We start from the raw sequence: 15,351 nt of genomic DNA, 5'->3' as shown, positions 1-15,351 counted from the left end.
ACTCTCAACCACTGTGCCACCAGGGAAGCCCTGGAAAGTCCCTTTTAAGCCATAGTTAAAACTCTTTTTTCTCAGAGCCCAGATAAGCTGGGAAAAGAGAGAGCTGACTGTTTTGCAAGTTTCAGAGGTGAAAGTCACTGTCATAAAAAAAAAAAAAATTTTGCAAAAAAATCTAGGAATGATTCACGCTGAGAGAAGTCTGACTGGTTGATTGTAAATTCATTCATAGCCTAATAAATCATTTGCAAAGGGGGGACAGAGGAAGACCAAGAGACTCCAAAGAGGATAAGCGGGGTGGGATCCCTAGGGGGCCTATGCATTCTTGGCATCACTGGTGCTACTTGGTGGCTACAGTCTTCATTGAAGCAGGATGTACACGAAGCTAAGTAAATGATAAGAGTTTGGCTCCAGATTCTGAGAAACCTTGGCACAAGCCGACCACACAGCCCCAGGACAGCAAGCCCCCTTTCTCTCCCTCCCCCATTTCTAAGACGTCCAAGACAAACATCTCAATTAAGCAAAGGGGGTGGAGGCTGTTGAGAAAAATGAGGAGGGGAAGGGAGTCTGCAGCAGGACCAGGAAAATGGAAATTGCTACGTACAGGCAAAATGGTCCCATCACTGCCCACACCACCCCCTTCCTTCGGAGCCACTAACCTTTGCTAAGAAGGTGGCGTTCCTGATGGCGCCCACCATTTCTCCCCCCTTGGGGTGCACTTTGGCCACGTGCATCCACATGCGCTCCCAGGTGTGGCTGTCGATGGGGAAGCCGCTCTTGTTAACGTGAAACAGCACCCCGCCGTCTTTGTCCTCCTCCTCCGAGCCCCCGCTAGTAGCGAGGCTCACGGGCCGCGCGTGGCTGCTCCGGGACCGGGTGCCTTTGGCGCCTTTGGGGTGGGGGCAGCGGTGAGTGTCGGCCGCTGAGCCGGTCATGGTGGGGCAGAGGCGGGGAGGGCGGCGGGGGGCGTGTGCGCGCGGGCGCGGTACGGGGATCAGCGCCCCACGGGGGCGGCCTTCTCCATGCTTCTGGCTGTCGCAGGACGCGCGAAGGGGCAGCGGCGGCTGGAACTCCGCTTACGGGCCGTGCCTGAAATCAGTGAGACCCAGCACATACCACGGGTAAGTGGACACCCGGAGGAACCAAGGAGGGGGCCGTGGCCAAGACGGGAGGGGGGCTTCGAAGTGTCCCCACTTCCCTGTCCGCTCCCCCCACGCGCGGACGGGGCGCCCCCCCCCACCCACCAGGGAATTGTACACGAGCCTCCAGCCCTGCCATTACCTAGAAAGGCGACTTGAATTTTGCCACAAAGCTTCACACCCACCTAAACCGCGGGAGGGAAAGACAAGGAGCGTGAAGGCTGCGGAGTGGACGGGGTAGGGAGAAGAAAGACAGCTCGTGCAGCGGGATGGAACAGGAGGTCCCCGCAAGGCTCCACACGTCCCTTGGTCGCCAGATGTGGCCGAGCGCCGAGCCGAGCCACAACGTGCCGGCACGTGAGCGCCCGGGGCTGCCCCGAGAGCCCAGCGACAGCCTCGGCTTGCAAAAGCGGCCGCGCTTCTTCCAAGAAGCCCTCCCGAAGCTGGGCGGACGAGGGGCGGCCCCGGCCCCCAGGCTCCAGTGGCAGTGGCTCCACCCGCCCCCTTCCCTGAGTTCCAGCGCCAGGCACCCCGGGGAAATGGCTGCAGGCGGGGCGCGGGAAGGGCGCACAGCAGCTCCCGGACCCTACCTCTGGACGGTCGGCCTCATGGCTGCACGGCTTCTCCGGGCGGCGGGGGTGGAGGGAGCTGCTGGGGGTGCTGCGGCCGTCGCCTCATTCCATGTCCCATCCTCTAATGTTATTCTGTGACATATAAGCGAGTCACCCGGGCAGCCGCCGATGTTCTGACTGCGTCCATTGGCCACCGCAACAAAGAGGGGCGGGTCCCGGGCGCGGGACTCTACAACCCGGAGCTCCGCGACGCTCTGATTGGCTCCCGGGGTTCCCGGGCGGGAGGGGTGAAGAGTAGGGGGAGCTGGGCCGCCGCGCGAAATCCGATCGCTGTCATGTCCTGCGAGCCCCGCGGGGCTGGAGCGTTTGTCCCTAGGACTTAAGACAGAGTTTCCCCAGGGGTCGCGGCACTGCGGGGGAAGCAACTATGGGAAGCAGAGGAGAATTAAAGCCACCCAAGAAGTGACCCTGAGGTAGAGGAGGGCTTGTCATAGGACAGCATTCCCTGAAGAAGGCTGGGCACACAGTCACCTGCCGCTACCAGGCAGTGATGGATGGTTCAGGCAGGCATGTAAACATGACGGCACAATATTAAATCTTTTTTTTAAATCCTACATTACAAATTCCCCAAAACTAACAAGGGGACACAGCCATATACCCTCTGACATTAGTCATGATTAATAAAGTCCCTTTAAACAAGCTTATATGCGACACTAAAACCGGGGACATCAGCCAGGTCCCCACTGTTCTGTCACAGCTACTGAGTTAGGAGAGGGTGGAGAGATGATTCAGAGCCACTGTGAAGTGGAGACCCTCCCACACTCTCCAGGGAAACACCTTTTCCTTAAAGGCATCTTCTTCTTTTTTTTTTTTTTTTCTTAAAAGAAGAGCAAGATGAGGAGCAGCACCAGACTACTGACCTGAGGTCTGGCCCTAAGTCCAGGTTTATCACTTGGCAAAGCTGTGTGATCCAGGACAAGCCATTTGCCTGTTCTGGGCCATAGCCCCTTTATGAAAAGAGGAGAGCAGACCCTTCACTCTCCAAGGCCTGTTCTACCTCTAAGATTCTGTGATCCTCTGACTTCCTCTTTTATGGACACTTGGGAACCTGGCCATAATATGCTTTCTCTTTAAACTCCAGGCCAGCCTGCCAGCTTTGAGGGGAGTGAAGCAGCTGAGACAGCAATACTAAGTTAACCTCGAATTAAGAATGCAGTCATGGGCCTCCCTGGTGGCGCAGTGGTTAAGAGTCCGCCTGCCGATGCAGGGGATACGGGTTCGTGCCCCGGTCTGGGAGGATCCCATATGCCGCGGAGCGGCTGGGCCCGTGAGCCATGGCCGCTGGGCCTGCGCATCCGGAGCCTGTGCTCCGCAACGGGAGAGGCCACAACAGTGAGAGGCCCGCATACCGCAAAAAAAAAAAAAAAAAAAAAAAAAAAGAATGCAGTCATCAAAGACCACTGACGACAGATCTCTATCTGGATGCTTAACCCTGGAGCTTCTCTTTCAGAGGAGGGCGTGGTGAGGGGCAAGTGTTGGAGGGTAGCTGAGAGCCAGGTATTGGGTGAGGAGACCTGGATTCTGGACCATTCCTGCACAGCTACAGACAGAGCCCATGCCCAGGACTTTATAGATTCCATAAGGAGACTAACTTAGGTCTGGATAGACAGAGGAAATGGACCTAATAATAATATTCAGGAAATTATCTGAATAATTCAAGTGGAACAAGCACACTTGAAGACAACATTAGGGAATTGAAAGAGAATTATCCTCTCAATATATAATTGCCTCAGTTTTCATTTCCTGATTAGGAGAAAACATGCCTCAGAGGGTGAGCTGTTTTCTCATCTCGAACATTCTTCCTCCCTTCTTTTCTCACTCATCTCTCAAATCTGTCCCCTTCTCCTTGCTTCCCCAGGGGTTTCAAGTCCCAGGAGACTAGGATTTCAGGATGCAGATCTCTATGCAGAGGATGAGAATATGGCCTAACCACCCCTCAGGAGAAAACTGAGTTCTCAAAGCTCAAGTGATCAGACCAGTTGGTGAACATCGAAGAATGTCTGGCATGTTTCACTGTCCTTGGCATCGATTCCCAGTGTCCTGACTCAGGCCAAATCCAAACAATTACAATGTCCCTGTCAAACCAGGGCCTGGTTCCTGCTTTACCTGAATCAAAATCCTAGGGACCAGAGAGGATTATCGGTTCATCTTCCCGCCCCAGGCACCTCAGGACTCCCTGACAGTTGAGGGAAACGCTTTTGTTTTTCATCTCCAGTATTCCAACTATCTGTTCTCTTTTCCCCAGGAGATGGGGTGCAGTGGGGAGGCAAGCGAAATGGTCTATGAAGAGAGTTGTGAGATTTGGCTAATTTTCCAAAGAGGTGGTAAGAAGCCTTCTGAAGTGAGCTGCAGTGTCCCACTGAAAGGACTGGAAAGGAGAAGGGCCCTTTTGTTCAGAATTCTTTTGCAATTGAGAATTGTGCTAATTGTGTAGACCAGCCAACTCTGTACTTCATTTCTTTGTGTATTTTGTGTTACATGACACTCAAGTGAACACAGGCCAGACAGATTATGGGTTTGGGGGTTTGGTTGTTGCTGTTTTCTGCTTGTTTTTAATTTTTTAAATTGAACTACAGTTGATTTACAATGTTGTGTTAGTTTCAGGTGTACAGCAAAGTGATTCAGTTATATATATATATGTTTATATTCTTTTATATATACAAATATATATATATGTTCTTTTTCACATTCTTTACCCTTATAGATCATTACAAAATATTGAGTATAGGTCCTTCTTGGCTACCTATTTTATATACAGTGGTATGTATATGTTAATCCCAAACTCCTAATTTATCCCCCCACCCTTTCCCTTTGGTAACCATAGCTCAGATCGTTAACGACAATGACATAGCACACAGTGTGCAGGGCCTACCTGCAACTTGAACAGGAACACCTAATGACTAGATGCCCAACCTCTGAGAGCATGATCATATCCATTCACTGGCATAACAACTGGTATAGCAGAGACATGTACTGGGAAGGTGTGGAACAAGAAAAACTGGGGCTTCCCTGGTAGGGCAGGGGTTGAGAGTCTGCCTGCCGATGCAGCGGACACGGGTTCGTGCCCCGCTCTGGGAAGATCCCACATGCCGCAGAGCAGCTGGGCCCGTGAGCCATGGCTGCTGAGCCTGCGCGTCCCGAGCCTGTGCTCCGCAACAGGAGAGGCCACAAGAGTGAGAGGCCCGTGTACTGCAAAAAAAAAAAAAAAAATCAAGTAATCAGCTCAATAGATGCAGAAAAAGCATTTGAAAAAAAATCAATCATCCTTCACGATGAAACTGCCCAGAAAACTAAGAATAGAAGTGAACTTCTTAAACTTGACAAAGGGCAATTCTGAAATAAAACTACAGCTAACAACATACTTTATGGTGAAAGACTGAATGATTTCCCCTGGGAGAGGGAACAATGAAAAGATAACTACTCTTAAACCATCTATTAAATGAGCAGGAGTGTGTGTGTGTGTGTGTGTGTGTGTGTGTGTGTGTGTATGATAAAATTCACCACTGTAATTTTAGAGTGTTCAATTCACTGGCATTCAGTACATTCACAATACTGTGTAAGCATCACCACTATCTAGTTCCAGAATTTTTCATCACCACAAAAGGAAATCCTGTACTCCCCATTCTCTGCTCCCTCCAGCCCTAGGCAACCACTCATCTAATATCTGTCTCTATGGATTTGCCTCTTCTGGGTATTTCCTATAAATAGAATCATACAATGTGTGGCTTCTTTCACTGAGTATAATGTTTTCAAAGTTCATCCACGTTGTAACACATATCAGTACGTCACTCCTTTTTATGGCTGAATAATATTCCACTGTATGTAGAGACCACATTTTGCTTATCCAGTCATCTGTTGAGGGACAGTTGTGTGTATTTTAACAGAAAGATAGCCTTTACCCTCAAGGAATGAATCTCTATGGTGGGATTTCAAGCATAACATCAAACTGGAGAAAAGAGAGTTGGGAGCAAGGGCCTTTCTCAGAACTTTCAAGTCACAATTTACAAATCATGTATGCTGTGACTAGCTCTGTGGGAGTGGCAATGAGGCAGGATGTCTAATGGTACATGCTCCCCACAGGTGTCAAGGCTTCCAAACCACTTCTGCCTGGTAGGGAGGTTACTACAGGACAGCATCTGGCAGGCTCTTGGAATCAAAGCTTACATCTCAGGCTACTCACCCCCCATTTCACTGGGGGAGGACATGTCATAAGAATAACTAGGTTTCCACACACAAGCTGTAGGCACAAGCATAAAGGAAGGGAGGATCTGAGTGATCCCCTGGATAACTTAATCCCCACATCAGCCCAATTGCTGTCTTGGGTTCTCTCCATAACATATATACACACATTAAAATTAATTATGCAACTTCTAATAATGCACCAAATAGGTCTTCTTAAAGGTAGTTAAATCAGTCCAGTTTGAAAACATTTGGCTGGGCCAAGCCTTCTTTGTGAGGCTAAGTACTGTAGTGGTTCAGAACAAAGGCTTTAGAATCAGGTAAACCGGCATTCAAAGAGTGCCTCTGCTACCATTACCTCTGGGAACTGAAATAGGAGATACAACCTCAATTGCTTCACCTATAAGCTGGGAACAGTAGTTAACAATACCAAACTCAGTGGATTGTTACCACCATATGTGGTAACTCCTAGCATGGTGCCTAGGAGAAGCAAATTTTAATGTTTTTATTAAAAATCACCATCGTCCACGTTTACTGAGATTCTATGAAAGGACAGACTAAGGACCGCCACTGCCAACTCTGCCTTATTCGATACAATTAAACCATGAGCTTAAATGGTTCAAATTGATCCCATCAGCTTACATTCCTATAGATTTCATCCAGTAGCTGAATTTGGGGGAGGCAAAGAAAAAGGACCCACACAAAACTTTCCCACTTGAAGACATTTTTATTTTGGTAACGCACCTGAGTCCCTGGCAGGATGGGCCTGTCCTCCGCGGGGGCAATGGGGTGTTTGGCAGAGGATGGGGGCCCTGCCCTGAGGGGGCAGCTGGGGGATGAGGCAAAGGGCTTTGGGACAGTGATAGGTCACAAAGGGCTTTGTGACACTGATAGGTCACAAAGGGCATCAGAGGATAAATAGGCTGTGCCAGGGGGTTAGGCTGACAAAGTGGTTACTTCTCTCACTAGGACGGAAGTTCACCACAGCCTCTCGGGGAGATAAAAACCCAGAAGCAGAAGTGAGGTGAGGCGGAGGGGGAGCCTGCCGTACCTCTCGACACACTTGAAGAGATTCGGCCTGGGCTCCAGGCGCCCTACAGCGTCCCCGCTGTGATCATCTGTGATCATCTACCCACACCCCTGCTGCCTCTGGGAGACCCTGAGGCAAACGTGGGGGCCTGTGGGGCGGGCTTGGAAGACCTGCCACAGGGCCGCCTGTGTGACGCAGGAGCATCGCAGCTCGCTCTTCTGCCAGTGAGGCCGAGGGAGGGAGGAGCCAGGGAGCCGCCTTAACCGCGCTGCCTGTCGTGATCAAAGACAGCCATGAGTGGGGACTCTCTGCTCCCGTATCACACGGCCCGGAGCAGCACCTGGGTGGACCTGCTCACCACCACCACGGGGAAGCTGCAGCAGCAACTGCACAAGGGCGAATACGACCATTTCAAGTACGCGCCGATATTCGAGAGCGACTTCATCCAGGTCACGAAGAGGGGAGAAGCGATTGACGTGCACAACTGGGGCGGCATGCTGACCGTGGGCATCACATCCACCAGCCCCGTCCTCCCGCTCCCAGACATCATGCTGCTGGCCCGACGGGCCACCGGCTGTGAAAAGCACGCCGAGCGCAGCCAGGCCACCAAGGGGAAGAGCCACAAGGCTGCAAAGACCTTAGAGCTCACCAGGCTCCTTCCCTTGGAGTGCGTGAGGCTCTCCGCTCACAATCGTGAGAAACAACAGCTGCGCGTGAAGCTTGCCACTGGCCGCTGCTTCTACCTGCAGCTGTGTCCCCCTCTGGACGCGCGGGAAGACCTCTTCGCCGAGTGGGAACAGCTGATTTACCTCCTGCGACCACCAGTGGACAGTGAAAGCAACACCTATGCCGTTCCCGTCTGGGACATGACCTGCATGCCTGTGTTCGAGGAGGAGCAGGACGGGAGGAGCCCGGCCGTGGAGGATTTCCAAGGAAAGGGGCATCAGGACCAGGTGAGCGTCAGCAGCCTCCACACGTGCCCTGAGGTGGCCGGGGCCACGCCTGCAGCTTTTGCTGGGGGGCACGGAATCCAACTGGACTCCCACAAGCCCGATACCATGCCCGATGTGGCCACTGCGAAAGCAAAACCTACTACAGGGCTCGACAAAGCGTCCGCATCGCGGGCAACGACCAAGGTGGAGACAGCAGGGGTGGCAGGAGGCACCGCGGCGGGTGCTCTGAGCACGGCAGTGATCGAGTCTCCTGCCGCTCAAGAGCGGGGCACGGCCAGAGCAGCCACAGCCAGCGACGGGCCCGGAGGAAGCAAAACCAACACAGCCACTGGGGACACGGCCACAACATCCCTGAGGAGCGGGAAAACGGCCTTGGCAGGGGCTGAGAACAATTCAGAGTATGCTTCCAGCACGTCCACCAGCCTCTCCCCAGGGGCCGGCATGACTGTGGTCGGAGCAGAACCTACCAGCAAGACTGTCAAAGGAAGAGCCGACAAGGACCATGAGGGGACCCTCGTCTCAAGCTTGCCACAGGAAGGCAAAGTGAGCAAACAGGGTGGCAGCTCACAGAGAGTGTCCCAGGCCCGCAAGGGAAGAAGGGAGAGGAGGGAGCACTGGGGAGAGGACAGGGCTCTGACGAGCCCCTCGCTCTGCAGTTCCGTGGAAAGCCACCACAAGGCAGCGGGGAGCAAGACCATCCCCAAAGCAGCGGGCCCGTGCTCAGGCGGCCGCAGAGCCACTAGACATGACCAAAAGGCCAAAGGCCACGGCAGCCCGGGGGGCAGCGAGCAGGGCACTGCTCCCAAAGGCATCAGCCGTGCTCCCATCACCAGGGACTCCAAGACCTCGCACAAATCGGGCAGGAGCTTATCTCCAGCGCGTTCAGGTCCCACCACCAACATACTCAGCAGGATCAGCTCTTTCTTCAGGAATGTGAGAGCCAGACTTACAAAAAAGATGGTGGCCTCATCACGAAATAAACATGGGAGCATCCTGGCAGAGCCAGTGGAAGGGACCTGAATGGGGGCCATCACAGAGACAGCAGAGAGTGGCCAGGGACTGGAAATCACCGGTGTGACATCTGAGACCTTGGAGCCAGTGACCGCTGAAGCCCATCAATAGGACCTAGAGCTGGGAGCTGCAAAGGGGACTAGGGCTCTGGGAAATACCCCTGGAGAGCCCCTGTCAGCTTCCTTGCTGCAATTTAAATAAAAAACCATATAGTCTGAGAACGCATGCAGTGTTTTGTCTGAATTTCTAGGTCCTGAAGCCCAGCCGTAGCCTCACAGTGGATTCTGCCACAGTCTGAGACCCAGTGTCCAGGCAAGGGCAGCCCCACCTCACACACATGCTCAGCACCAACAGCACTGCTCCATCTGGCTTCCACTCCTTTCTGGCTTTGCCCCTCAGGGCCATGGCTCAAAGTCAGACTATGGTCTGGGAAGCTCTCCTTCACTATCCCCCTATTCTTTTTATAAACGCTTATTCCCCCTGAAGGTCTGTAAACAGAGCCAGAACAGGACTCATGTCCCCTCGGGCTATTCAGTGGACAGAAATAAGGGCGGCAGTATGAGCTAGCAATCAGAACAGCAAGCACTCTCATCTAGACTTAGCTGTTCCCTGCCCAGGTATATACCCTGGAGAAACACACATGTTCTAAGAAACAACTCTGAGAATGTTTAGAGCAAAAATACCTTAACAGCAAAACACGGGAAACAGCCCAAATTTCCATCAGCAGAATTAATACAGTAGGATATGAAGAGACTGGAATATTCAATAGTGAAAAATAAATGAGCTACACACATTAGCAGAGATCAACTTCTCATGATTTTTAAAAACATCAAAAGAATGGGATACAATTCCACTCACGGAACCATTCTGAAACAAGCTCAAACAATGGATTGCATAGGGTACACGTTTTAAAAAAACGGTAGCTAAAACTGAGGGAAGAGTAAACACAAAATTGAGGACAGTTTTCTCTAGGGTGGAAAGGCTAGGTCAAGGAGGTTGACACAAGGCTGTTAGTGCTGCTGGGAATTGTTCTGTCTCTTAAGCAAGATGGTAGGTACACAGATGTTGTATTTTTCACATTTTACTAACTATGAAATCAAGATGGTACTACAATCACCGTGGCAGTTGTGATGAAGTTACTGCCAATGCCTTTCTCTTTTTTTCACTTTTATTTATGCACAAAAGTGATGTCAGAAAGCCTTGGCATCTTTAAAGTACATTTATTTAAGGTAAAGTACAAGAACACTTGGTTATTAGGAAAAGAAGGAACAATATGCCTATTTTACAGATGAGAACACTGAGGCTCAGAGAAGGTAACCTGCTCCAGTCGCACAATGGGATCTTTGCAGAACAGTGATCCACCAGCCCACTTCTCTATACAAAGCCCTGTCTGTATTATGCGAAGGAAACAAGCAAACAAGCCTGAGATAGAACCAGCACAAGAACCCGAGGCACCACCATTCTTACCATCATGTTCCAAAACTACAGAGATGAGCATCAATTTTACTAGATTGAGGGGAGGGAGGGGTGGGGGCTAGGAGCCGGTTTTCGAACTTCAGTGAGCTCACAGCTCTTAGCTGGCATTATCACGGGAGCATTCAGGCTCTGGCTCCCAGGCTTCTACCTCTAGCCTCTGGCATGACCCGGGCTGCGGCCAGAAACAGGCTCCCACCTGGAATTCCAGCGTTCACTCCTGGAACGTCCAGCGTCCAGTCCTCCTCCAGCCACTAATTCAACTTTCGAATGCCCTGCTCAGAAGGGTTTCTCCACACCAAATCTGCAGGAACTTTTTTCTTCTGGGGCTCCAAAACCAAATCCTTAAACCTCACATGAGGGAGAGTATTTGTTAGGTCAGAGCATCCTTGTTGATTGGACCTCCAGTTTGTGACTTCCACAGACCTCATCACGGGAGGGTGGGGAGAGGTCTCTTCTGTTGGTGGACGGAATGGTGGGCACTTGGTGGGGAGCCCTGATGAGAAAGGGAGCCAGCCCAAGACCTACACATATGCACTGTTTCCCCTGGCCAAACAAGGTTCCTGACCCCAGAATTAACCCAGAGTTTCCCAGAAGACTAGGAGCTGCAGGGAGCCGCAATTAATGCTTTACTCTCCACCCGCTTTTCCTTGGACCCAAGGAGGAGAAATTACAAAAAGATCACATCACACTCCTTTGATCTTATGATTTCCACACAGGCAAGTGCAGGGAAACACTAGTTTGGAGGAAGAAAATGCATTAAAAACACGTGCACAGGGACTTCCCTGGTGGCGCAGTGGTTAAGAATCCACCTGCCGATGCAGGGGACCCGGGCTCGAGCCCTGGTCCGGGAAGATCCCACATGCCACGGAGCAACTAAGCCCGTGCGCATCTACTGAGCCTGTGCTCTAGAGCCCGCGAGCCACAACTACCGAAGCCCGCACGCCTAGAGCCCGTGCTCCCCAACAAGAGAAGCCAAAAATAAATAATAAAATAAATTTACAGGAAAGAAAACACGTGCATAGCCCTTAGCTGTTTATAAAGTTCTTGAATGTGTGTGCCCCCTTCCGATTCTCACGTCTTTCCATTTTGCGGAGAAGCAAACGGAAGTTCAGAGCATTTGAAGGACTTGCTCAAGGTGGCAGGTGATGGTGCAGAGAGGGAGCTACCTCGGTGCAACAACTTTCAGACAGTGTGCCACCCCGGTCCCACACAGAGGTACACAGATGGTGGAGGAGACAAGACAGCACGAGTAATGATCACAACTCTGAGTGACAAATACAATGAGAGACGTGTGTTTGGGGACTGGATCTATTCAGAGGAGGGGGTCTGGGGCATGGGAAGGAGTTCTGGGTTAGGGAAAGCTTCACAGGGGAATTGGTACTTTTAAGGATGAATAGGGCTCAGCCAGGTGAAGGAAGTATGAGGAGCAAGGGTAAAGGTGGGGGAGGGGTGGGAGATGATCAGGCCACAGGAAAGAGCGTGTGCAAAGTACAAAGGCTTGACACACCACGCTGTGTTGAGCAACTACAAGTATTTCAGTACTACTGGTTGCAGGGCAAGAGAGGAGGGACGTGAGGCTGGAGAATCAGGCAGCTGGGTCTTGGGGAGCCTGGGGTACTATTTGAGTGTCTGGCACTTGGGGAACGACTGAAGGCCAGCGTCTGATGGCAGTAAGATCTCTCTGGCTCCAGGGTGGAGAGTTGATGGGCAGGGGGCTGTCTGCAGACACGGGGTCATCCAGGAAGCCACTGCATTAATCCTGGCAGAGTCGGGGAGCCCCGAACCTGGGTGGCCCTGGGGAGACAGAAGGGGGCGGAGTCGGGAGGTGTTGAAGGGATGGAACAGGACAATTTTCCAGCCCACATCCTGAAAGACGGGGAGCTCATGGTGTAGGTCTGGCCCTTATCTAAAGGAAGTGGAACTGACAAAAGTGGAGGTGACTTGCCCCTGTGGCGGCTGTTGGTCAGTAGTAGAGTGGGTGGCCAGAAGAGAGGCTCACGGGAAAGCAAGGAGTAATGTGTTAAGAGAGAAAACAACAGCTGCTAGACAGCTAAGGGTAAAACACCAGGATAAGGCAGCCAAGGCGGGCAGTGGGGCTTCAGCACTTGGAGAGGGGCAGAACCCCTGAGCAGTTCCTTGTCTATCCAGGCAGTACTTCCCACAGCGCCCTCCTCCCCTGGGCAAAGGGTCGCCCCAGAGAGCCCCTTGTGGCCACATGCTGGTACTGCAGGTTGGCGCTTGAATGAGGGGAGTCAGCACTGAGGCTGAGTCACCGTGACCCTTTCCCTGTGTCACACCACAATTAGTCTAATGCCAACCCCAAAGGTGTGAGCTAGGGGAGGTGAGGGGGTCTGGGCAATGAGGATGTGTCTCATCCAGGCGGCATGGCTCCAGGCCCCTGGCAGTGGAGTGGCAGAGTTTGAAATGGCTGAAAGGTCCCTGAGAGGCTGGGGATCCGGACCCAAGGGGACAATGAGTGACCACCAAGAACAGGGGTGGAGTTAGTGCCAGGGTCCCTCTGCAGCATGGAAGTCCTTTGAGAAATAACTGTTGAGCACCTACTGTGGGCAAGATAGGAAATCAGGGACCATGAGGATGTTAACATACACACACACACACACACACACACACACGGTTGTAACACAAATCACAGTGTGGTAGTGGCCTCAGTGTATAGAAAGAGGCTGCACGGAGAAGTGGAGGGCTTAGCACAGGGATGGCAGGCTGAGTGCTCTGGCAGAGGGAATGGTGTGATGGAGAGAGAGAAGGGCTTGGGAGATGTTCACAGATGACAGACAAGTGCAATGTGCCCAGGGCGTAATGTGCTCGGGAGACAGAGTGGGGTGTTCGGTGGGAAAGGAGGCGAGAAATAGAAGTAAGGCCACAGCATAGAGGAGGGACCCAGAATGCTGCACAACTCCCCTGAACCCCATGATCTTCATTACTGCAAATGGGACCTGTATCCCAGCGTGAGGCATGTGCAGAGCTGGTTTCTCCAAGAGCAGAAGGGCAAGGGAAGCCTAGACTCTTCCCCTCTGCCAGTTCGGAGAACGTGAAACGGATAATGGAGGCCCATGGCTTCCCACACTCTCTCTAAGAGGACATTATCCCACAGGTGTACTGAGGTTGATACCCCTCATCCTGGGAGCACCTGGAGGACCAGGCCACTTGGCTTTGGCTGCCAGGAGCCCCATCTGGTACCCCAGTGTGTGCCATTCCAATGTTGTCATTTTCTGCACGTGCCACGGCCTGTGAAAGGTTGGGAAACATCTTTCTAGATATGCACATGCCAGTGCATGATACAGTTTGCAGGTGAACTGTGAGTGCAGCAGCAAGGAGCTGCTGAGAAGTACCTTCCCTGCAGAGCTTGCCTGCTCCCCACAGCTTCAGCTGATGCTCACATCACCCCTCTTTTCTTTTCCCTCTGACACTTTCACAGTCCCAGGACCCTGCCATAATGCAATATACACTGGTTCAAGGGAAAAACAAGAACAAATATATTGCTTTTCATAAAACTAAATTCGTTTTTGAAAGATCTATCCTTGGCTTTGAGATCATGTCCTGCCTCCTTGTTTCTTAACATTTTATTCTGAAGTGCAGTTGACCCTTAAACAACACGAGTTTGAACTGCTCAGGTCCACTTAAACTTGGATTTTTTTTTACTAAATACATACTACCGTACTACCCAATCCATGGCTGGTTGCACCCGCAGATGTGGAACCGCGGATTCAGAGGGCCAACTGTAAAGTTATATACGGATTTTCACCTGGGGGCGGGGAGGTTCCTAACCCCTATGTTGTTCAATGGTCAATTTATAACATTCATGCAGGAAAGTGTGCCATCGTAAGCATACCACTCGATGACATTTCACAAGATAAGCAACCCCATGAAACTAGCACCTGGTGAAGAATCAGAGCATCGCTGCACCTCTGGAAGTGCCCCCTTGCAGTCACTCAAGGGTAACTACTACCCTAGCTTCCAACACCACAGATGAATGGTGTTGGCTTTTCAACTTTACATAGTGGAATCACATAGTATGTACTCCTTGACTCTGGTTTCTTTCCCTTAACATTATATTTATGAGGTTTGTGCATGACTTTCCTGGCGATCCTCCATTTATTTTCACTGCTATACAATATTCCACTGTGTGATGATACTACAACTTATTCTGTTATTGATTTAAGTTATTATCAGTTTGGGGCTATTAAAAATAGTGCTATTATGAACATTTATATACAGATCTGTTGGTAAAAATATACATAAACTTCTGTTCGGCATATACATAGGAATGGAATTGAATATATGCATATGTTCACCTTCTGATTATACTGCCAAGCTATTTTTCTTCCAAAATGACTGTGGAAATAATAATTCCCACCAGGAATGTATTAAAGTCCTGGTTGTTCCACATCCTTGCCAACATTTGATACTGTTTAGCTCTTTCCTTTTAGCCATTCAGGTTGGATATTGTGACTTTTCTCCCTTTTTCATGATAAAAATATACTTAAAAATATATAATTGGGCTTCCCTGATGGCACAGTGGTTGAGAGTCCACCTGCCGATGCAGGGTACACGGGTTCGTGCCACGGTCCAGGAAGATCCCACATGCTGCGGAGCGGCTGGGCCCGTGAGCCATGGCTGCTGAGCCTGTGCGTGCGGAGCCTGTGCTCCGCAACAGGAGAGGCCACAACATTGAGAGGTCCATGTACCAAAAAAAAAAAAAAAAAAATTGGATTCAGATGGTATCTTATTATTCAAGTGCCAGTCGCTGGGTTCTCAATTATAAATAACACAAAGTCCTAACCCGATGATCATATTTCTAGCTCTACCACCTGTTGATGTTAATAGCCTATTGATGGATGTATCAGACGCACCTTATGAGCCTAATAGCACCAGCTAGACCTTGCCTTTCTCCTGCTTCCGCAGCTCCCTGC

At 51.1% G+C, this 15,351-nt stretch overlaps 1 protein-coding gene across 2 annotated transcripts in view; it reads right to left on the bottom strand.

The window, feature by feature from the left end:
• VASH2 (vasohibin 2) overlaps positions 1 to 1,829 on the bottom strand; it is a 36,593-nt gene extending 34,764 nt beyond the window's left edge. The window contains exons 1-3 of one of the 2 annotated variants that reach the window (XM_060088494.1): positions 1,727 to 1,829; positions 1,279 to 1,321; positions 657 to 1,086 (exon numbers count right to left, since the gene is read on the bottom strand). In XM_060088494.1, coding sequence (XP_059944477.1) covers positions 657 to 932 — 276 coding nt within the window. In that variant the 5' untranslated portion in view covers positions 933 to 1,086; positions 1,279 to 1,321; positions 1,727 to 1,829. The remainder of the gene's footprint in view (positions 1 to 656; positions 1,087 to 1,278; positions 1,322 to 1,726) is intronic. The other variant, XM_060088495.1, reaches the window with a different exon arrangement.
• Between the last annotated feature and the right edge of the window lie 13,522 nt (positions 1,830 to 15,351).

Source organism: Mesoplodon densirostris, chromosome 2 (assembly GCF_025265405.1).
Source record: "Mesoplodon densirostris isolate mMesDen1 chromosome 2, mMesDen1 primary haplotype, whole genome shotgun sequence".
Classification (NCBI taxonomy): domain Eukaryota; kingdom Metazoa; phylum Chordata; class Mammalia; order Artiodactyla; family Ziphiidae; genus Mesoplodon; species Mesoplodon densirostris.
Note: the sequence above shows the minus strand (reverse complement) of the source record. Positions and strands in the feature narration are given on the sequence as shown.